Here is a 24,149-nt window from a genome sequence, read left to right on the forward strand (position 1 = left end):
TACCTTTTTGTTGTTATCACCCGATTCACCTTTAGGGCTAATCCAAATGAGCTCTGGGTGGATAGGTTCCAGTCACCTCTCAATTGTTATTGCGGGGATCAAACACACGGTCCTCTGTACTAAGGTTAGCCACAATCACCACTGAACCAACAAGCAATTGGTTAAATACTGGAAGAATTTAGTATTTTAAAATTGATAAAGAATGTGTAAATATTTCCTGGTTTATTTACCTTCACCGCGTGAAAAGTGAGACAGGGTCATTCGCTCCAGAAGGTGCAAAACAATACTTTAAAATACTCCCATATAGAGCTATCAATTATCAATCAGAATCGTAGAATTTGTTTGTTTGGTCCGATCGTTTATAACCCGAGCCGTTAACAACCCGCGAACTGGAAATCGATACCCAATTCGTTTCGATTATATTCGACCTGTACTCGATCTGAAAATATTAACCTGATTAAGATCCGAAACCATATAACAAACCATTCCGCATAAACCCGATCTGTTTCAACCCGAACCGAATGGAGTTGAATCCCGTTAATAATTTGAACTGTTTCAACCCGAGTAGAATCGGTTTAATAGGAACTATTTTGAACCCGAACTGTTTTAACCAAAACGTTTACAACCCGTAGCATGTTTATTTGAACCGTTTACAACCTGCAGCCACTTCAAAATAATCATTTTATAGAGACGAGAAATTTTGTCTCTAAATAGTCAAAAACTGTCTCAAAATGATGATTAAATAGGGCGTCTCAAAAAAAATTGAGACGGAATTTTGGCAAATCCATTACAAATTTGAGACATAATTTTTGAAACTCCATATACAATTCCATCTCAATTTTAATAATTCGTCTTAAATTTGAGATGCTTATAGTATCGGTCTCTAATAATCCATAATTTTGTAGTGTACCCGTTTAATCCCGCTAATAATCTTAAACTCTTTAACACTTTTAAAAATAAACCCGTTTCAACCCAAACCGACAAATTCGACCAAACCCGATCCGTTTGTCCGAATCGACACCCCTACTCCCATCCCATGAGTCCCATCTTGTTTTTTTGCAATGCTTTTTTGACAAACATCATGAAGATGCATTTGACTTAATAATGCAGGTGGTAAAGGTTGTAACTTTAGAGGGGTCTTTGCATTTGGAATTTGGAAAAACTGTCTTTAGACCATTGTTAATCATAGGTAAAAAAAGTCTAATAAAAATATTAAAATAGAAAATAGAAAATTAGAAGATGAGTAATTAAGTTTTTGATAATTATAGTTGTAAATAAACAAATCAGAGAAGAAATTTTTGTGTTAAATTATATCTATATAGATGTCCATTTGTAAATCTCAAAATTTAATGACTGATGGTAATTTTATTTTATTTTTTATAAATAAAAAATATAAAAGATTTGAATCCATATGGCGCGTCATGATCGCAAAATTTCCCCAAAAGTTAAGAACATTATTTTTTCCTTTTCCCATCATTTCTACCCAAGTGCAAAAATATCCCCACAAAGCATACTTGTTATTCACAGTTTACTTGTACTCAAAAGTTGCTACGGCTGTTTCGAATTAAAGTGGCACGAATAGGGGTGTAAAATCGGATCAACGGATCGGGTTTAGGTCGGGCTCATCGGATTCGGGTTGAAACGAATCGGGTTGGAACAGATTAATTTGGCTAACGGGTCAGATCGGGTTGAAAACTTAACGGATCGGATTGGGTCGGACTTTTTATGCACGGTTCATATCGGATCGGGTTGTAAAAGGGTCGGATTGTAGTCGGGTTGGGTCGGATCGGATTGGAACATGACAGATTGTTAACGAGTTTAGCCGAACTATAACGGGTTCGGGTTCATATCGGGTCAGATTCATATCGGATCGGATTAATCGGGTAACGGACTAACATGGGTTAGATTGAAACGGATTTAGCCGGATTATATCAGATTCAGTTTTATATTGGTTCGGGTTATTATCGGATCAGGTTATTCGATAGCGGGTTATCGGATAGGGTTAAATAGTAAGCCTAAATAACTTTAGGGAATGTAGGTAGTAATCGATAACATGAACTAATAACTAATACATTTTATTACGTCATGTTAACGAAACATTTATTAATAAATCAATAAAGTTATAGTTAACGAGTATAATTTGTAACGAAATAAAAAGTATATGTCCATGTGTGAATAATTTAACAAACAACTAATAACTTATGGATTGATGATGATAACCATGAGTCAAAATATTTACAACTTATTATCAATTTAACAAGTAATGCTTAAGTAGTTGAACTAAAGCATCTACCTCAATTACAAGTTTCATTTGAGCAGAGTATATAAAGGGAGACATGAAATACAAGTACACTGTATAACTAATAGTCATACGCTTAATTGGTAGTGCAACATAATTAATGTTCTTTTATGGGTCGTTAATGGTTTGAGTTAAACGGGTTCTAGTCGAAACTGGTTTGGGATTAAACGAGTCATGGGTTGAAACTGGTTTGGGATTAAACGAGTCATGGGTTGAAACGGTTCGGATTAAACGGGTCATGGGTTGACACGGTTCGGATTAAACGGGTCACGGATTACAAATGGATCGGACTATACGGATTTTCCTCGGGTTGGAACAGTTCGGGTTCAAACGGATCGGATCATAAACGGGTTTCGGATCGCTTCGGTTCGGATTAAACGGATTCGGTTTGTCACAGATCAGTCTGTAATCGGATTCGGATCTTAATCGGATCGATATTAACGGGTTGGGTCGGATTCGGGTTGAATATCATCCGACCGGATCGGATTTCGGATTTTAGCTCGCTGGTTCTAAACGGTCCGGATTCTAAACGGACGGACAAACCCATCGGATTCACCGAGTCGAATTGAAAATTGACACCCCTAGGCTTGGGAAGCACGGACACGCCATCGGGCTGCTGTGTCCCGTGTCCGACACGTATTGGACACCGACACGTCTTGGACACGCGGAAATATGTGTCCGACACGCGAAATCACGTGTCCGATTATTTTTGAAAAATTAGGACACGAGACACACGACCGGATACACGATGGACACGTCTTGGACACGTCTTGAACACTTATTTCAATATTAATTAATATTTCAGATTGCTATCTCTTTTTTACAATTCCCTCGAAGGTCTCCTGAGCAATCAACAACCTTCATAAACATAGACCAGATTTACAAGCCACCATGACATTAATTACGGTCTCCTTTGTGGTTACTCCATCCATCATGTGAATCTGATCTTATGTTTATAAAGGCTTGATGTTCATTCACAACAATCTCCGTCTACTTTTTAGGAGGAGTGAAAATTATTACAAGGGAATTAAAAAAATGAGGATGTGAGAGGAGATGATTATCGTGTCATTTTATGTAGTATAGTTCTATTTTCTTATTTGAATGTTGTTGATAAATTTAATTACGTTTTGCATATTATTTTTTGAAATTATTTTAATTTTCTTTGATATATTATATTATTTTAATATTATTTTTTTCCGTGTCCCCGTGTCCGTCATTTTTAAGATGGCGTATCCCCGTACCCGTATTGTGTCCGTGTCCGTGTCCGTATCCGTTTTGGTGCAACCTAGCCCTAGGCACGAACGATGGATATTGAAGACCACGTAGGTGCAGTGTTGGATTACCTGATAAAAAATAATGGATTCAGCTTCCCTCCATTTAGGACCCGACACAACTCGAATCCACAATAACCCAAGTCTTGTTGCTACTTGCTACTTATACTTGTATAATTGTTGACAACGATTCCATTGAAAGTTCAACATATCTTTGTCAATATCATAATTACAACTACACAAATGCCATGTCTTTTGCTGCTGAAGAATTCTTGTTGCTTCTTCAAACCAATTTTAAATAAATGATGGGCATTTCTACAACTTAAAGTATATTTCATTTTGTATAATTTGAGAAATTACATATATTTACACCGAAAAATGGAGCACCTTTTCAAATCTGTATCTTCTTCAGTACAACCTCCCCCCCCCCCCCCCCCCCCTCCTTGAAAGAAAATAGAGAAAAGAAGAAAAACTCGATAGATATTCTCCTCCAAAGAAAAATGAGAACACCAAAAAACGAACACGTACATATATCGAGCACGCCCTATCATCCTTCACAAGGGCTTATCTCAATCTATCTTTTGAAAATATTGGCTGATTGCAAAACAACAATAATGAAATCCCAAGAAAATCAAAGCTCTTATACTGACCACATCAAGGGTCATCTTCCCTCATTGGCTGATTGCAATGAACCATCCTTCATTAATTTCAGGCTCAAATTATTAAACCGCTCTCGTGAATACTGCCTTGAGGCTTTCCTCCAATCTGTTCCGGCTTTCATCATTGCCGCAAACTCATCATAACTTATTCGTCCATCCTAATACATGAAAACAAAATCATTAAGCATTTTTATATACTTGCTCAGTTGCTCTTGTCTTTAAAAGAAAAACAAGACAAACCTTATCTGTATCGACATCTCTCATAATGGCATCTATAACTTCTTCACTATTGTCATCAAGTTCGTCAGCTAGAGAGTGTCTTAACTCTTCTATCTCGATATACCCATTTCTATTTTGATCAAAATATAAGAAGGCTTTCTGCATATGCTCATCATTTCCCATCTTCCTTAGATGAACAGCTATTGCTACAAACTCTCCGTAATTCAAGAACCCATCTTTATCTACATCACCCTGTATCATAATTGTCCGATAAGTATATCAATAACATGATTTCCACACTAATCTGATAAACATGAATGTGGGAACATACAAATGCTATACCAAGTACTAGTTTACTTCATACTCCCCTTTATCATTTTAAGTTGTGAATTAAGTGTTGAATCTAGAAAGGTTAATAATTAATTAGGGTAGAAACCTTCAACAAAAGGAATTACAATACTTACAGCATCCATAAGAATGTGGAGATCCGCTTCTGAAATCTGATGACCAAGCTTATGCAATCCAGATTTTAATTCATCAATGCCAATTTTTCCCTTTTTCCCGGTGTCCATCAATGCAAATCCTTCCTTAATTCCGGCAACTTCCTCCACTGACAAATGGTCAGCAATAATCTGTAAAGCATTCAGAATAATTGGGTTAGTAAGGTACAAAAAACTTATGTCATCCTACATGAAATGTCAAGTTTGATTCACATAGGTGGAGTATTACCCGTAAAGCTCTTTTCTTTAACTTATTCATCACAGAAAACTGTTTAAGTCTAGCTTTGACTGTTTCGCCCAAAGAAACATTAGGAGCCTTTTTGATGTTCTGTAACCAAGGATGATCTGCACCAAGAACAGTAAAGGCTTGCTTAGGTTATTACACTTGAAAGATTTATATGTAAGTGTAAGGCATTAACAAGTATTTTTGGATGGACGCAAGACATTACCTAGCACCTGCTGTGCAGTAAGTCGGCGTGCAGGATCAGGGTCAAGCATCTTTTTCACGAGGTCTTTTGCATTATCGGATACTCTAGGCCAAGGATCTCTCTTAAAATCCAAAATGGACCTAATAATTGCTTGTGCTACTCCTTGCTCGGTTTCTGGTGAAGAAGAAATTATATACAAAAGTTTAGAATAGTTGTTATAAAGCTTGAAAATAAGCAAATTGAGTACAAATTCTGTTTCCAACCTGCCCAAAAAGGAGGAACACCACACAGCAAAATGTAAAGGATGACTCCAGCACTCCAGATATCTATTTCAGGGCCGTAATTCCTTTTAAGAACTTCAGGAGCCATATAGTACGGGCTCCCCACGATTTCGTTAAATCTTTCACCAGGAGTGAAGAATACTGAGAGTCCAAAGTCTATGGCTTTAAGAGGTGCTGCTTCCTTCTTATTTCCAAAAAGGAAGTTCTCGGGTTTCAAGTCACGGTGCATCACTCCATGTTTGTGGCACGCCTGAGATACACAGCAGAAACACATGTATTAGAGTTGAGAATCATCTAGCCAAATTCAAGAGCCCAATGCATATGATGATGACCAATAGGAATCACTAATAAAAAAAACCAAATATTTTCTCCATTTCTATCTCCCTGCCCAATTGATAGAAGAAGTCAATCTCAATACACATGATCACACAATTGAAGCAAGACTAACAGATTAGTTAATTTCGAAAATCTTTTAAATCAACAACTCTTCAAACTAGATGATTGAGAAACCAAAACGCGTCAATAAGAATTATATTTCTACAATATCACAAGCACCATGGTAGGCACATCATCAAGAATAACATATTAGTTAATTGTTATCAACATCAACTCAATGATTTGTTTTACTTTAAGTTCATCTGAATTAACTTTAGACCAAGTAAACGTTTTTTACATTTCCTTTTCATATACGGGGTAGTTAACTAAAATGTAAACAAAACTACCAACAAAGATCAAATTCCTAGCTTAAAACTCCGCAATATACAAATGCATAAACGAAAGCAATACATGATGACATGATAAAAAAAACATACAAAGAATATTTCACCTGAACAACTTGAACAATGGTGCGCATAACAATAGCAGCCGCCCTTTCGGTGTAATGTCCCCTCGAAACGATCCGATCAAACAATTCACCACCCTCACACAACTCCATGACCAAATGAACAGCATAATCATCCTCAAAAGTATCCTTAAGAGTGACAATGTTAGGGTGTTTAGGCATATGTTTCATGATCTCAACTTCCCTTCTAACATCTTCAATATCAATTGCAGTTCTAAGCTTCTTTTTCGATATCTTCTTACAAGCAAATACCTCAGCAGTTGCTTTATCAGTGCACAAATATGTTATCCCAAATTCACCTCTACCAAGCTCCCTACCTAGTTCATAATTCTCCTCAATATTATTTCCTGTTGCTTCTTTCAAAACTACCAATTTTGAACCCCCGAATTTATATTCACTTGCAAATGGGTTTTCTCTTGTTTTCTTACCTCTTTTTTTCTCAACTCCTTCACCCCCATTTGGTGTTATACAACAATTCCCCATTTATGATGAACAAAGATATACAAAATCAAAAGTACCCTCTAAATATTACAGCAAAAATTGACAATTTGGGATCAAAATGATCTTTTAAAAAAACCCCAAATCAGGAAATTAAAAACCCAGAAAATGTATACGGATTTATACAATTCAATCAGATTAAAAAGGTTTTTGAATTGTATAAAAATCCCAGTAATAGAATTTAATGAAATTAAATATTTTGTACAGGAAAAATAGAATTGAGGATCACGAAATTACAACCTGGAATTCTTCCCCCCCAAGAAAAAATAAAATCAAATGGTGAAATCAAAATACCCAGAAAAATTAATGTGTGTGTTTTTGTAGAAGGAAACGAAAAAATCTGGAAATAGAAAAGAGGAATGTGGATAAAACCTGCAAACGAGAATCTGGGGAATTTTATAGGAGATTTAATTTGATTTGTAAAGAGGACAGAGGGAAAGTGGTTGGTAAGAGAGAGAATGAAAAAGAGAGGGAGAAATTATTACTGAAAAGAAATAAAGAGAGAGAGAAAAAAAAAAGAAAAAAGAGATGTCATCTGTAAAATGTGAACTGGTCATCACTCGAGAGAGACATGCCAGAGGTCAAACCCCAACGCCCTTCCCTTCTTCCCCTCCGACCTCCTCCTTTTCTCTATCCTCATTATGGGAATGGGAGGTAGCTACCATTTTCATGAGTTATTTTATTGGAATTTTAACGAAAATATCTAAATCTATTCAAATTTATTTTAGTTATAAATTGTGCTTGATCTTATTTTGGCAATTATTTTTAAACAGATTAATTATTTTGTACGGAGTATCTAATTTAAGGCTAATAGAAGTATGAGAAATGTTGGAAGAAGATGTCTTGCTTTCAACTTTGTGTCTGGTTCATGTATTGTGTAATATGCCATGTCCAATTCATTACAGAAACAGGTTGTGGTGTGTCGTGCTTTTCTAACTACAATTAGGTCCAGATGTAACTAATGGCGCGACACACAATAATGTGTTGTATTGTGTCAGTCTCAAGTCATGTCTAGCTCAAAAATCTAAATAGGCTTGATCCAAACATAGCAAATACGAACTAAAGCTAAATCTAAATGTACATAACCTCATACTAACCTGAAATTGAAAAGATTATCCCCATATTTATGAATCAGTACAAACTCACATTTCTCAATTAGAATGATTCATTTAGACTTTAAAAAAAGTTTCAAATTACTTCCTCAGTCATAAAGTGAACTGTGATCGTTAAATATGAAATAAATTTTTAGCTAATAGAGTACTTCTTACATAGTACTCCCTCCATTTCTTTTTGATCTTTTCTTTTTAATCTTCTTGTTTCTATAAATGTCGTTTCTATTTGATCTTCCTGTTTCTATTTTGGGACATGACTTTTTACCATAAATTTCCCCACCATCCCTTATTTAATTCATTCACAATTCCCTATTCACCCACCCAACCCCACTTTTATGATTTTTTATTACTTTCATAAAAATATCTTCTCTCTCCTTCATTTCTTTATTACTTTCTTCATTTATTTATTATTTTCTCTTACACCCAATCATTACTCTTACACCCAATCATTAAAAGATTCTAATTTCTTAATTTCCACCCAAAACTCCAAACAGGAAGATAAAAAAGAAACGGAGTGAGTATAATTCAGACTACTAACCATGTATGATATACACTAAAAACTAAGAAACTGGCTATATCCGGTGTGGTCGTATAGATTATTTGTTAAGAATCTTCAACAACCTTTTGCAAGTTTTATTCAAAAATCTAGAAAAATATTGCTAACATTTTTTCAAAAGTAGAAAGTTTCTTCAAACGAAATTAAATCCCCAATTTCGTTAATTTTTGGATATCAATCGTATCACATTTATTTTGGTGATTTAAATGATTTGTTTTTTGTTTACAATACACAAACTCTTTCAAGATGACAATTTTGACTTTACAAAACTCCAAAGATATCTATATCTAGATATGACTCCAAATCATGTTTGACTCGGTTTTGTTGTTTAAATATTGTAGTTAATGTTTTTGCCAACTTGATTGTTTCTTTTTCAAATGATTGTTGGAAATGGTCAAGGCGTCTGGTCAAAGAACTTCAGCAGCCAAACATTTACATCCTAGTAATAATATCAATATCGAAAAACAAAAGAAGCAGTTGACTTTGTCAAATCACTTTGGTTTCTCTGCATCTTCAGAAGGGTAAGAGCTTAGAAAGAATGTCACTCAGTTTAATTGCCAAAAGTTTAGGACGCGGTATCTAAAATATGAGATAGAATCTCATCTATAGCGTCAATAAACAAAGTCGATTAATTATATGGAATTGTTCAATAACGAGTCTTAATATGTATCTTAAAATCTCACGACAACAACAGTAACGCAAATAGACAACATAATGCATCGTAGTGTAATTTCCTAGACACTGAACTAAACTAAACTAGCTCCACTACACATGTATAGTCTTGACTTTCTTCGTTATCTACTTGTATTGTTTGATCATAAAGCTAAATTTCCATGCACGATTGTATCTTGTGCACAGGGCAATCAAGATCATTGCATTACCCACTTGCTTGTACCTTATAAACAAAGGGCAACAACAGTCTTGTTTATACGTAGTATCTTGCCAGGTCCTGGTTGTACGGTAAAAATCCCGTTTCCACACAGTACCTCCAAACTACTTCGCGGAACAAAGACATACGGTTCGAAGAGGTATTTACATTCAGATAACAAAAAGAAAATACAGTATGACTGTTGAACTACAATAACAAAGAAGTGGGATACTTTGTTAATCCAAAACTACAAAAGACACCAGCTACGACCCCACAACTATATATTACTGCACTCACAAGTCACAACCTTATCCTTTTCATACTTATTTTGCTTTTAATTCCACAAAGTTATAAGGTAAGAGGTAAAGTGACATGTCCAACAATTGAAATTGGCAATCATATAAATCAAGTACTCGTACATAATGGGAGGATTATTTTTAGTGACAATCAGCAATGTACTGTTTGATCTGTAGTAATACATATATGAGTAATTGCACACCAAAAAGACCGCAAGAACACCTGTTCTTGTTGTATAGGCAAACATTATGCTGCTGACTTCGTTTATCCTACCTTCTGGTAAGAAACAATATGGTATAACCGTAACGTTATATGATAGTTCCTGATGCCCCATCCTCGATTATGTCCAAATGTTTGCATCATATCAGATATGATACTAACCTCAAACTTAATAGGAGTTGTGAACAAAAATCTCATCTTCCTATGTAGCAAAAGGTACATTCCAGTATGTCCCCAGGTGACTTAGGAGCAGATGGTAGTTAGTTTCACCTGCCTTTCTTTGCCAACTTTGGGTTCTTGCACATACGGATGCTTAATGGGGTGACCTCCACAAGTTCATCCTCTTGAATGTACTCTATACAGTCGTCAAGACTGTAATCAATTGGTGTATCAAGAACCACTGTGTACAAAAATTGGAATTTACAAATTAATGGATGCAAAAACAACCATTGACAGCAGTTTGCAAGAAAAGAGAAGGTAATTTACAAATTAATAATTTTGCTGACACGAACACAGGCATTGACAGTTTTAATGATGCAACAAGGAACAATTTAAAGACATACGGTAAATATATGCTACTCCGTATGAAATAATCAGTTCAGTATTAGCTTAATGAACTGTGCAATGTAATGATCCATTTTATTCATAAGGTTGATGCAAGCAGAAAATGAAAGCAAACTCTCAGTTTACCTGTAACTTCTTTGTTTGAACGAACATTCGTTGCAGCCTTCTTCTTGCACACATTCAGTGACAGATCACCAGGTCTTTGATGAATGCCAATAATCTGACCTTTGTAAACTTCTACTCCGGGAGCAATAAACATTTTGCCTCTCTCTTGTGAACTGGCGAGGGCATAAGTTGTACTAGTACCATCTTCAAACGCAACCTAGTTAATAAGAATTTTGAGATAGTTTATGAAATTGGATCAAACACATGTTGGAAATTAAAACAAGAGCTCAGTGGTTAAAGAGCTCAAATTCAAAACAATAAAGAGTAGCCAATATTAAGTGCCATATATACATATACGATGTATATATGATGAAATGAATGAAAAGACAAAATTATTACCAGTGAACCCTGATCACGAGTATTGATGTCACCAGCCCATGGCTCATAACCATCAAATATCGTATTCAGGATTGCAGTGCCTCGAGAAGCAGTTAAAATTGCATTTCGTAATCCAAGAAGACCACGGGTTGGCATTTTATACCTCAGTATTGTTGTTCCTTCAGACCTGGGGTAAATTTAAAGATGAAGATATATGGCATTGAACAAACAATTGAAAAAAAAATCTGGCGATAAAAATGAACAGTCCAATATGAAACAGCAAATTCAATTTTCTATCAAGCTATGACACTCAAAGCTTTTGAAAAAAATCATCATTTAACACCAAGTGCTTGCGATGTTGCGAATATAAGGGGGCGTTCTTTTCACCTGATTTTCACTTATTTTTTCTGAACTTATCTTATCTGAACTTAACTGAACTTATCTGAACTTATTAAAACTTATCAAAACTTATTTTAGTTATAAATTATACTTGGTCAACCCTTATTTTTCCTGAACTTATCTTATCTGAACTTAACTGAACTTATCTGAACTTAATTTTCCTGAAATAAGTGGAAATAAGGTGAACAGAACAGGGCCTAAGTCTTTCCACAAGACATAACTTGTGCACAAACAGATAAGCCACATCTAGGCTCCTACCCAAATCTCACATTTAGGCAACCTAGGTAAATGTATATGGCCTAATTGATTTCAAAGTTAAGTAATAGTAGCATACCATATCACATTGCTCTATCAGTGTCTAGCAGTGCCTATCAGCCCTATCACAAGCTTCTCACCAACGTTAGGATATCCGGGAAGGGCAATGTTTTAGTATGAAGACAGCATTTTCGGAGACTACTTCTGTACTCTAGACTTGGGGGGGACAAAATCACCCACTATTTCACATAGGAGCAGAAAACTAGGCGAGACTTCTCATACAGCCCATCAATTAAAATGACAGTGAAACTAGCAAATATTTTTTTAATAGATAAAACTTTGTATATTAGCAGCAAGAGAGAATACAGAAAAAGAACAACTTATCCTCCCAGCATAAAGATAGTTTTTGCAATTAACCTAGTTACATCAAATTTCCAACTGCGTAACTGCAAAACCTGTTGGAACTTATACTTTAGTATAAGTTGTTAGTTTGTTTCCTTAGTTTAGGAAGTTTGTTACTAGAATACTAACTTGTAGTATAAATACCTAAGCTTGCATTATTCTCATTAGTTACACAATTAATACAATGTAGTCTTTAGTTTTCTCTCCCAAAGCTCACGAGGTTCCAAGGTTCAACAATGGCTTTTCCATGCTTTCTTCTTCCTTTCTTCTTCCTATTTCCTCAATTCTAACAAAACCTCCAGCATAGCCAAAAAGGACCAACCAAATCGCAAGAAGGAGATGAAGGGGTAAGGGCAGTCCTTTCATGTTAAGGTTTCCTTGGTTATTCAATAATATGTTTTGAGTAAAAACAATAACATTTGCAGCCAGTTACCAGATATAGGATTACAGGAATATAGGATAGAACCCTCGCCTGACAGTAAAACTAGCATGCTTGTCGGACTCTGTAGCCAGTTGGGGATAAATAAACCCGCTTCTACTCATTGTACTATAAGCTGATTCTCTATGATAGGATTATCAAAGATCATTCTCACATCTCCCTGACACTATATAGACCTCTCAATAACTCATCCTTAACATTCAGCATCAAATAGGAAATAGAGCTCATAACAACTCATCTGAACACCCAAATGACATGGTTGACGGCCAAAAGTTGGCCTCATAGACATTATACACAAGAGCAATACCAAGTTTGGTTATCCGACTTCCCCAGCACTGTAAGGGTGATTAATTTAGGAAATAAACAAGTAAAATAATATGTTTTCCCCGCCAAAAAGGAGAGAACTGCAGACTGCAAAGTGAAATATCTGGAAACTTATATTTTGTATCTATTACGGAATTATGTGATCAGACTGATCATTGACCCATGGACATGAATCACGTGATAGTATTTAACAAAATCAGGGAAGAAACTGTCAGAGAAACAAAATAAGTAACTGTTCGCATTAATCACATACCCGAAATTCTCCATGTTAAACATTTGTCCACGTCTTTTACCCAGAAGTTCAACAACGGCACCCATATGCTCTTCTGGCACCTCCACTGTTGCAACCTGCAAAAGGAGTGACTACGAGTTTAGAAACTTTAAAATCAGGTGCCGTTTAGCATAATTTTAGGTCCTCCACATGTTCATCTTATCCAGAAACAAGAGTAGCCATTAGGCATTCCTCCAAAATGAACATCAAGATTCAAGAGTAAAATCTAACATGCTCAACTTAAATGTAATAATCCTTCCATCCCATATTAATCGCAACACTTTGAAGGCACAAAGTTTAGTTGTTTTAAATTTCTATAATTGACCTCTTATAGTATTGTTGTTAGTTGGTAGTGGAGTCATTTTTAATTATAGTTTGTGGGATGACGGGCATTTAGCCATTTATTTTTCGGTGCAAAGAGAAAGACCGAAACTGAGTGGCTTTTTCTTATTTACTGGTTTGGATTTCCCATGTCGGTGGGCCTAACATTAGGAAAGGGAAACATCGAAAAATAGTGGCTTTTTACCATTTTTAAAAGATTTGAAATTTTATATACGACAGACAAAAACGCCAGGTAGCCAGGAGAGGGCCCAAAATAAAATTTCAAAGCTGAAGCTGCTATGGGATTAGAAAAAGAAAGAAAAGAAAAATACTTTGGCCAATTATTCTCCAGCTTCTTGTCCTCACATGCTTCATTAATTTCCAAATTCCAACTAATTGAAAGCATTTATGACAGCGTTTACTACATTTTCCTAAATAAATTGAGATAACCAATACCCAATGAACTTTTGATGTTCGTGTTTCCTCTTATTTTGCAGTGGGGGGAACTCAGGACACCTCTGTTTCATCTTAATTTTGCATCAGTTCAGTAGTTCAATTTTCCCTAAAACATAACAACAATGCGCTGGCAACTATGTACTGACTTTGTCATTTTGGCAGCTGCCGCACCACCACCTCCACCTTGATCTTTGTTTATCTCATTTGGCATTATGAAAGTCAACTTAATGCGGGGAATCGAATTTTAGCAGATTTCACAGAAGATGAATGCTGCAGTTTAAGGTTTATTTACTTTCCTCTAAACTACCTACTACACTTATTTATTATTGATCATGCTAATTTACTACTTTGAAAGTATGCTCTAAAGTGAAATATAGTTTACATTTTGATATACGAGAAGTGCTTCAATATTATACAGTACACTATGTCACTCATGTTTATTTCAATTGTCGAGGCCCCATCAGTTCGTTTTATGTTCTTTAATTCTACTAAAATTTTATTCAAAAAGATGTAATTTCAGTTTGGCTACTTATGTCTATCTGTTTTCTTGATTTATTTCCTCTTCCTATTTTGTTTACGTATCTGTTAAAATTATTGGAAAATAAATGGTACAGTCTCTGATGAGGTTATATGTTAAAATAGAGGGGCCTTATACAATTTTTTGCCTATGGCTCTTATATTGTCAGGACCGACCCTGGTCCTTGGAAGCAGTGAACTTAGCAAGGCCTATGAGTACCTCCCCATATGGTGATAAATGATAATGTGATGTTATTATTTTAGTTGCTCAAATTTTGACAACATTATTTCTCGTTCCTACTCCCCCTGTTTCGAAATAATGGGGACGGTTTCCATAAGTGATGTTTCAAAGCAATAGGGACACTCTACTTTATTCTATTTTTGGATGGATGACCCACCATATTTAATGCATTTACACCCTACTTTTTCCCACTTTACTTACAACATTTCACTCAATCTATTTTTATATTGTACTTTTACTCATAACTTCCACTCAACCTATATTTTTACTCTTGTTTTCTTACACCACTCCACTCACCTAATTTTTTACGAAGTATTATGTTTTTTCTCACTACATTCTACTTTTCCCATACTTATTCTCCACCTTCCAATCATTTATCTTGGTTGTTGTGAAATGCGTAAGTGTCCCTATTATTTCGAAACGAAGAGAGTATTTATGAAAATAACTAAGATACTTCATGATTGTTTACAGATCTGTACCTTTGTTTCCAAAACTTATAACCCAAGGAAACTCTTTTAGTGCGCATGTTTTCCACTAGCTGCCAGAAGATGGAAGGGAACAAAAAGAAGGAAAAGACAGGTGTTGGCAGGTTGGTAATTACCTCGAAAGGTTCGTATAACTTGTCATCGATCCTTTTGCTAATAACTTTTGGGGGACCAACCATGAACTCATATTTTTCTCTTCTCCTATACCATAGTGCAATATTGAAGTTAAGAAAGAATGTTAGTAAACGAAAAGAACTATATCCACAAATTGTCTTACATATTCTCTATCAATATCGTAATGTGCAGAGTTCCTCGCCCACTAACAATGAAAGTATCAGAAGTTTCTCCATCTTCAACTCTCATTGCCAAGTTTCTCTCAAGCTCTCGGTAGAGCCGATCCCTGAGGTTTCTACTTGTAACATATTTTCCCTGAGGAGAAAAAGAAAGTACATCAATGGTGTGAACATAATAAAAGGTCCAGTCACTGCAAATCAATTTAGTATGAGAGCTGGAAAAGGCACATGAAAATTAATTCCAGTCTGCATAGAAAGAAATACAAATGTTGATTTGAAATCATAACAATCTACTGTACAGGGGTGTCACAACTCCCAATGCGTTGCTCCACATTTTCAAAGAGGTTTCCTGTGCACTACATTCATGATACATACCTCACGACCCACGAATGGAGAAGTGTTGATTGAGAATGACATCTTGACGGTTGGCTCCTCAACCTTTATTGCAGGTAACGGTTTCCCAAAAGTTTTATCAGCAATTGTCTCTCCGATCTAAGGAAACAAGGAAACTTGGCTCAAATAAGAACTACAACTTGAAACTCCATTCAACTACTCTAAAAGTCCCATATTGAAGTGAAATTCAGAAAAACAAATGAAAATCTCACCTGAATATCTGCAATTCCACAAACAGCACATATATCTCCTGCTTCTACAGACTCCACAGGAGCCCTCAGGAATTTCTCATACACAAAAAGCTCACTTACTCTAGCATATCTGCATGTATCTTCTGATGTGCATACCTGAACAAAAAAAAAATTAGCTAGTTAATCACCCCTGCTACTCTGCTAGTCTTTCCTAAAACCAACACTCAGAAAGCAGAACTTTAAACAAAAGTAATTTCAGAAATCTAAAACTATTAGTGAACTAAGGTATAGAAGAAGGGAGGAAAAATAAAAATATATGACTGGAGAAAGAGTCAAAGAAGCATTCCATCACTTATAAGTTACAAGTAGTATTATGGACCCATATAAGTTGAGAAAAAAAATCCGGCTTTCAAAAAAATGAGACAAATGTCACGCAATATAGCTGCCGGGTAAATATCACTGCTGAGTGCTGACCGATGCATAAGATTCTGGTTACGCAATTCAATTGATCATGCTTCATTCTGGTTAATGAGTGAGCAGAATGTGTATTAGACAAATCTGCTCACACATAAGCTCAAATTGCCAAGATTTATTAGTAATTAAACAACATCGCCTATACAGCAAGTGACAGTAATAACCCTGAGGCCACTGGTGAGGCCTTCTGCGTCAATGGGCAGGAACAGCATATCTACTATACAAATAAAATGACACAATTTCTCAAACTGGCACGAGGAGCTTTCCGATCTTGTAAGGCAAACTTCACCATACAACACGATCTTCGTGATTATTTCGGTGTGGTCACATGTCAACTGGAGTATCCACACATGGTAAGCTTTTAAGTAGACTGTCTAAGTTTTTATGTACACTGTGCAGTACTATGAATTGCAAACGTTAAGCACAAATCACCAAACACACACACAGGAGTAACAGGTTAAAGCAAAACAGTGGGGTAGTAATTGGAAAAAAAAAACACAGATACTAAGGCAGGGATCACTGCTCTTAAAATAGCTGAAATAGTTGCCAAAAAGACACCCGGCCCTGCCAATAATACCTTGACATCCTTTCCCCTTTCAAGAGCACCTGCATGCAAGCGTCCAATCGCTATTCTCCCTTTGTGCTCATCGTACTCTATATTCGTAACCTATTCATGTCAAGCGACATATTGTTAAGGTGGGTAGGTACAAAATAAAGACAGATAGAGAAAGCAAAGAAATGAGAATGCCATAAAAACTAAAGTAAGGAGTGTATTAAACAAAAACAACAACCCAATAAAGGACATTGTGCTAGCTTAAAATGGATGGTAACAAGAACATGCAACAACAGAATTGGAGAACAGCAGCAGATTAGCTGCGACACATATTCCTATGAAATGAGATGCCTTATCCTAAATATTTCTCTACATAGTGGTCTTCGGAATTGTTAAGCAACTAGAAGCCCCTTTTTCCCTTTTTGACAACATAAGCAACTAGAAGTCTAGAAGGTAAAAAACATCTTCTATTTTTAAATTTTTATGCCAGTCCGTAAAATAAGTGAACACACTTTTAAGTAAACTACTCATTTAACCCTGTCTTAAAATCAGCAAGTATTTGTCAAAATGACAATTATATGAAGATGATGCATTCATATGTTTACAGAATACACCACATGGGCATGGATATAACGATTGAACATTAAGCGCCTGCTTTACATATCGGACCCCTCAACCTCAGAAATACTGAAGAACTCAAGAACTAAAGAAGAACCACATTCAGCAAATTATTATACTAATACATTGAAGTTGACAATTATTCCCAAGTCAAAGTTCCTTCTACCACAAGCTGTAAATAAATTATATTAAAAGGAGCAGTACTACTTATGCATTGTACATTAACCAGTTCAGTCATTAGGCCTCTCATCGAAGTCAAGATTGACTAGCTTTTTATTTCATTACCCCATTTATGCGATTGAAAATAAGTTTGAGCATATGTATCAATAATGCTGAACCACTGTTTTAAAATGATGCACTGCACTACTGGAATGAAGTGCTGAAAGCTATGAGAGGTTTACAAGCATTGTAAACCAGAACAGTAAAATTATATCCTGGAAGAAGTGTGCAATCATTAAAGACCAACAAGGCAACAAGAATATAAGCCAGAAACAGATATAAGGAACAACCACTAACAAGCATTTGTAAGGCTCCATCTTTTTCAATACGTGGCCCAGGGATGCATCTGATTACAGACTCGAAAAGGGGTCCAAGATCATCTGCCAAATTATCAGGAGAGAGTCCAGCCTTCCCCTTAATGCCACTGGCATATACTACTTGGAAATCACACTGTATACACGAACAGAAAGAAAAATGTCAGGTAAATATATTATCAGGATAATAAGCAATAAAACTGACTAGTCACTGCAGTTAAAACTTAAAAACAATATCGACCAGGCACTATGTACTCCTATGAAGTACTGGGTCTTGAATCCATTTTATCTAACCTTAGTCGTGATGAAAGTCAAAATTACCAAGAAAAAAAGGTAACTTTTCTTGGAAGGAGCAATACTATCAAAGGTTCACTTCTTTTTAATAATAAGATAATTTTATAAGAACCCAAGAACAACACTATCATTGGTGCATTACCCCAATGCTTATAAGAGCTCCCTCTCTGAATAGGATACAGCCATAGAGGGATATACAGCCATATCTCTGCTATATCAGAGAGGCTATTTCCAGTTGACCTAAGTATCATACGCAACATCTGTGTGCTAAGCCAAAATGAATAAGAAGTAAAGGGCATCTAATATGTAAGAAAACTACCTGTTCATCTGTTGCATTTAATTCAATGAAAAGTTCAAAAGTGGAATTGACGACATAATCAGAACGAGCAGATGGTCTATCTACTTTATTAACTACCACCACGACAGCAAGTCCAAATTCTAACGCCTTCTTCAGAACAAATCTTGTTTGCGGCATAGGACCTTCAACTGAGTCCACCTATAAAAAGCATAAGTGGAAAAGAACATCTGTTAAAATAATCCTAGATAACAGTAACAACATATTTTGCCACAGAATTCTAGGACGAAGAAGGATTAATTCACCCATTGGAAAACTAGAGCTGCATGGGTGTTCACTTAATCATATCAAAAGATTGAGACATCAAGATGGTAGGGAGAAATGAAAGACATTGATTTTCATGACTTGCAGTTACAAGACAAATGAACAGTATCATAGATATGATATCATATTTCTCTAGTACCCCAATGCCTCTCACCCGACTCCTGCCTAATACAAGTAATCAGAGGTTATGTGTATGCAGCCTCATTTTTTTTATAAGATGATGTACGCATCTCTACTCCTACAACTGCAAACATCCTATTTCCCAATATAATTGAGTATGATTATGAACTATTGACTAGGATTATAGAAAGCTAGAGAGCTCCAGAAACATAAGTGCCTAAATAGAACATCTGAGCACCAATTGAGGGAGGGGTGGGGGGAGAGCATACGAAACTTCACATTACGATTTCACGAAACCCTTCTGTAAGACACCAGCGTACTCAAGAGGTTAACATAGGATCCAATACTTGATCAACAGAGCTAAACATCAATGTAAATCTTCTTTTACAGATGAGCAGTTTTCAAACCTATCATATCAATTATCACTATACTAAACTTCTAACGAAACCTAAATATAACAGAAAAGAGTTGTTGCTCATGGATATGTTTCAAATATATATATATATATATATATATATATATATATATATATATATATATATATATATATATATATATATATATATATATATATATATATATATATTTGTCAGATGTAACACAAACTAAAAACAGGATTACTCACAAGAGATGTCGAATAAAAACAACCAAATGATATTCCACCGAGTTATGCCAGTATTCCAATGTTCTTGTGGGCAATGGACGGGCGACAAACAACAACACACTTGTAATAAAAAATGTGTTTAAGTAACACAAAAGTGTTGCCAGAAACTTTCTACGTTTTGTTACATGGAGTATGTATGTGAACACTGTAGGCTACCTACTTTTGTTAAGTCCGCAAGTGTACAATTCAACAATTCTGTATTATGTTTCAGTTTGCACATTCCAAATTGTGGTTGGCAGAGGAGAGTAGGGTGAGCATATTAGGTACACTAATAGATAAAAACAAGCAGAGATCAAAAGCATGACATTGCAAGAAAGGTATACGAGTTATACCACTAAAAGAACACCTTCGACCATATTCAGTATGCGTTCCACTTCACCTCCAAAATCAGAATGCCCTGGAGTATCTATGATGTTGATTTTGGTATCTTTATATCCGATTGATGTGTTTTTACTGAGTATGGTGATTCCCCTTTCACGTTCAAGATCATTAGAGTCCATTATCCTCTCTTGAACAAATTGGTTGTCACGGAACACCTGAAAGAAAAGTCAGCAGGGTGCATTAAAAAAGTTATTATCTTCTGCAATAGTAACAACAAGCTGCTAGCGCACAACTCTTATGTTTATACGTAAACTAAGCATCCTGTGCAACTTTTTTGTGTTGAAGGTGCTAACCACTGCTGATGCTTCAAAGGCATTACTTAGCAGCATCATTGACTAACCTTTAGAGAAGTTTACTAGCATAGTATGTAATGCAATGAACAATCCGCTACAAGCTCTTGAACAAACAGAAGTACTAGATAACAGCTGGAAGGCCACTTCAATTTATGATACAGGGGACTAAATAGAAGAGTACAAAAATGTATTCATAACTTGTACAATCAAATGGTTATCCAAACCTGGCATGATTAGCTAATACAGTGATAAAAAATAAAAGAATTAAAGAAAGAAAGAATTGAAGCGATTAAAGATTGAGACAGCTAAATTAATCGAAAGAGATACTATCATTTGATTCTCACCTTTGCTTGTTTCAGCATAGAGTCGACTAAAGTAGTCTTCCCGTGATCTACATGGGCGACAATAGCTATGTTTCTGATGTCATTTCTCCTCACCTGGCTCTTTTTCTCTGGAAAAAACATCGTGACGAGAAGCATTGAAAAGTTAATTAACAATGTAACATTTTTCAATGAATAATAGAGTGTTAAATGAAGTATGGAGCAGGCAACACAATAACACAAGCATACCACATCATTCCACCAAAATATGCAAATTCTCAGGGAAAAAAATAGTAAAATTCACAGTGCTCATAGATTGACATCATTAAGGCTAACGTCAAGCGTTATACCTTAGGATACAAATAATATACTTCCTTAGTCCCAAAATATGTTCGTGAAAATCATTTTCTAAATCATTCCTTAAACATATACGCCCTCGACTCCCTGCGTCCCCTAATACTAATTACACTTTCCTGTTTTCATCTTTCAAAGACTACCTTTTACATTTCTAATGTGCGCACTAATACTTTAATAAATCTCTCTTCCATTACTAAAAATATAGTCTCACAATCTCTCTAGTTCAATAAAAAAAATACCTCGGTAACTTCTGTCACATCTACATTTTTTAATAAAATAATCATTGATAACCAAACAACAATTTATCTACTAAGAGTACGTGTCATAATATGCGTCATGGGTATAGGACAGAGGGGGTGCAACTTTCCAATAGATGTCTTCCAATGTAAAAATGTTGGATGTCTTTGCATTTTACTCCTTATTCCTTGCATACTACCCACACTCAAGAAAGTTCTTTTGAACTAAATCACAATTGAGCCATTGCAAACTAACATAACAAACTGATACATAAACTATCGCAGAAAAAACACTAGACGCCAAATAACATGAACTCAGTGGATAAGATGAAATTTCCACTTTAAGTACTAACTTCATATACTGATGAGGGGTACACGCAACGCAAAGTGGTACTAAAGAATCTTTAGGTGTTTTGACGACCGATACCAATTGTTAGATTCCTTCACTTACAGTCGCTGCAAGAAACTTAAAGCATAATGACATATGTATCCCTTTTGCATTATGTTATCGTATCAGTTAAGATGAACTAAGACTCTTATGATATTTATCTGAGGCTTTGAGCCCATGCTTAAAAGTACATGTTGTTTTTCTGGACAAAAAAAAGGGACTATGAATGCATTGTTTCCCAAAATTCTTCTCGACATGCAGTTTAAATTCATCAACATATGTGTAACATAAATGCATATTTTTCTTTCCTTTTCTCGATTACTCTGAACCAAACAGCCCATATGTAATGGACCAACCCACACCTAACACGCCTTTTCTGGTCTACAGCAGACAGAACAAAAAGGGGAGCCAGCAACACAACAACAACACTGCAACTGCACAAGGAGGGGCAACTCACAAGACCGTTACCACTACTTGACAAACATATTTGCAGCAGAGCATTAATGATTATAAGCAACTGAATTGTATAAATAGAAAAGAGGAAAGAGAAAGGCATTGAGAGTTTTGTGGAGTTTTGAGAGACTTGTAACCTAAAGTTACTAAGCTGAGATTTGTAGCCTTGTAACCAATCAGTTGAATCTTCAATTAATATAACTTTCCTTCTTCCTACTTGCTCTATTCTTGTGTCTGTTGTGTTTGTTGGTGTGAGTACAGTCAGATCTTTACACCATAGTTCAAATCAGAGTCGATAGACTCCCTGCACAACTTTTTCATTAACAGAGTCCAGACATCAAGTGGATTGTCCTAGCAAACACTAATCAGCTGTTCATCTTACTCCCATTGAACTGTTATATTTTAGTTAAATAAAGTTGATCATTAATCTGAATCCCATTTCCTTTTAATTTGTTATGGTGAAAGTAAAACAATAATCACTTAACAAAGGTTAAAAAACAAAATATGTTTCCATTCAAGAAAGGTGCAGCCTCCTCAAAGCTATATTTCCGCAAGTTCAGTTCCATGCTTTCGGGATCATCAGCTTTCTGAAGAGTTACCATTCCACAATTCTAGTAAAATTCTTGCTGGAAGAAGACCATTTCACTTAAAAGCTCACAGGGAGCTAATCTAGATGACAATTGTTGTTGAAGTACTTCGAATACTTATTCATATCCATCATTCGGTGAAAATTCGGTTTCAAACAATAATACAGTGCACGAAGCTATTCCCTATTACTCACCATTTCCTGAGTTATAATAGAGAATCATTTCTCCTCACTTAATACAGTGTATTATCCTTGTTATGTCGGGTTAACACTTAATACAGTGTAGACTATCGCAATATCTCCAACTCAAGGAGATTACACAATCACACTAAATTCAAAATTAATCACTCTAATTAAATCAAAACAGCAACAATCACAGTTTCAAAATCAAAATTAATCCCTTTAATCAGCTCGAAAACAGAAACAATCACCATTTCAAATTCAAAACTTCCAAAATTAATTCATCACATACCAGAAGGTGTAGCAGCAGTTGATTCAGCAACAGAACACCGAACCGAGCCTCCATAAGAATTGTGCTGAACATGAAAAACCGGAGATTTCTTCGTCAACGAAGCCGAAGATAAGGCGCTACAATTCAGCAATTGATTAGGCGATTTAGAAGATAAGGAAGCAATTTTGGTAGCAGCAGCATGCTTTGTGGATGAACTAGGGTTTCTGGAGAGAGAAAATGCGAGAGAATTGTGATTACAGAAGGTAATTGCAGACTCCATTTCTTCTTCCTCTACTTCTTCCTGCTCTCCCTCGTTTTCTCTCTAGAAAATTGTAGGGAGAGACGAGTGAGAGAAGTGAAGAATGAAAAGAGGAAAATGAACACAGGAAGTAGAGTTTGTTTATATGGCGTTGTTTTTATGTTGCGTTATCCAAATTTGTTATTTTGTTCGTGGCGGCTGTGAATCGAACTTGTGGCAGTTTGCTAGTCCACTAATTTATTGCTTTGGATAAAATAACCGCAACCGTGTGTGAGAGCAACTCCAATGGTAAGATATAGAGTGGTGTAACTAAATTTGTCACATCAAATTTCTAGCTATAATGTTTTGAAACTACAAAGTTTCTCCTTGGTTGGTTATGATACCTTGTAACTCCCTAAAATATTTTATTTAATACAAAGTATATAATTTTATTTAAACTTTTTACAAGCATGTCTTTTTTTATGACCAC

At 35.6% G+C, this 24,149-nt stretch overlaps 2 protein-coding genes and 1 long non-coding RNA gene across 3 annotated transcripts; 1 reads left to right on the top strand and 2 right to left on the bottom strand.

Moving 5' to 3' along the window:
• Nucleotides 1-3,974: 3,974 nt before the first annotated feature.
• On the bottom strand, nt 3,975-7,576 carry LOC110786284 (calcium-dependent protein kinase 20-like). Its single transcript, XM_021990834.2, has 7 exons — nt 6,484-7,576; nt 5,640-5,907; nt 5,398-5,550; nt 5,178-5,293; nt 4,913-5,080; nt 4,470-4,700; nt 3,975-4,387 (listed from the first exon to the last, which is right to left on the bottom strand). The coding sequence occupies exons 1-7, from the start codon at nt 6,979-6,981 to the stop codon at nt 4,232-4,234; spliced, it is 1,590 nt and encodes a 529-aa protein (XP_021846526.1). The 5' UTR covers nt 6,982-7,576; the 3' UTR covers nt 3,975-4,231.
• Nucleotides 7,577-9,900: 2,324 nt separating this feature from the next.
• LOC110786306 (putative elongation factor TypA-like SVR3, chloroplastic) lies at nt 9,901-23,827 on the bottom strand. The gene is made up of 14 exons (XM_021990852.2): nt 23,443-23,827; nt 20,975-21,081; nt 20,289-20,492; nt 18,873-19,049; nt 18,243-18,395; nt 17,133-17,222; nt 16,103-16,237; nt 15,873-15,989; nt 15,482-15,633; nt 15,321-15,405; nt 13,168-13,262; nt 11,117-11,282; nt 10,739-10,934; nt 9,901-10,448 (listed from the first exon to the last, which is right to left on the bottom strand). The coding sequence occupies exons 1-14, from the start codon at nt 23,699-23,701 to the stop codon at nt 10,315-10,317; spliced, it is 2,070 nt and encodes a 689-aa protein (XP_021846544.1). The 5' UTR covers nt 23,702-23,827; the 3' UTR covers nt 9,901-10,314.
• LOC130470289 (uncharacterized) lies at nt 12,340-15,327 on the top strand. The gene is made up of 3 exons (XR_008930302.1): nt 12,340-12,498; nt 14,125-14,244; nt 15,191-15,327. It is a non-coding gene; the product is annotated as an uncharacterized lncRNA (long non-coding RNA).
• Nucleotides 23,828-24,149: the final 322 nt, after the last annotated feature.

The sequence above is a fragment of the Spinacia oleracea genome, chromosome 3 (assembly GCF_020520425.1).
Source record: "Spinacia oleracea cultivar Varoflay chromosome 3, BTI_SOV_V1, whole genome shotgun sequence".
NCBI classification, from domain to species: Eukaryota; Viridiplantae; Streptophyta; class Magnoliopsida; order Caryophyllales; family Amaranthaceae; genus Spinacia; species Spinacia oleracea.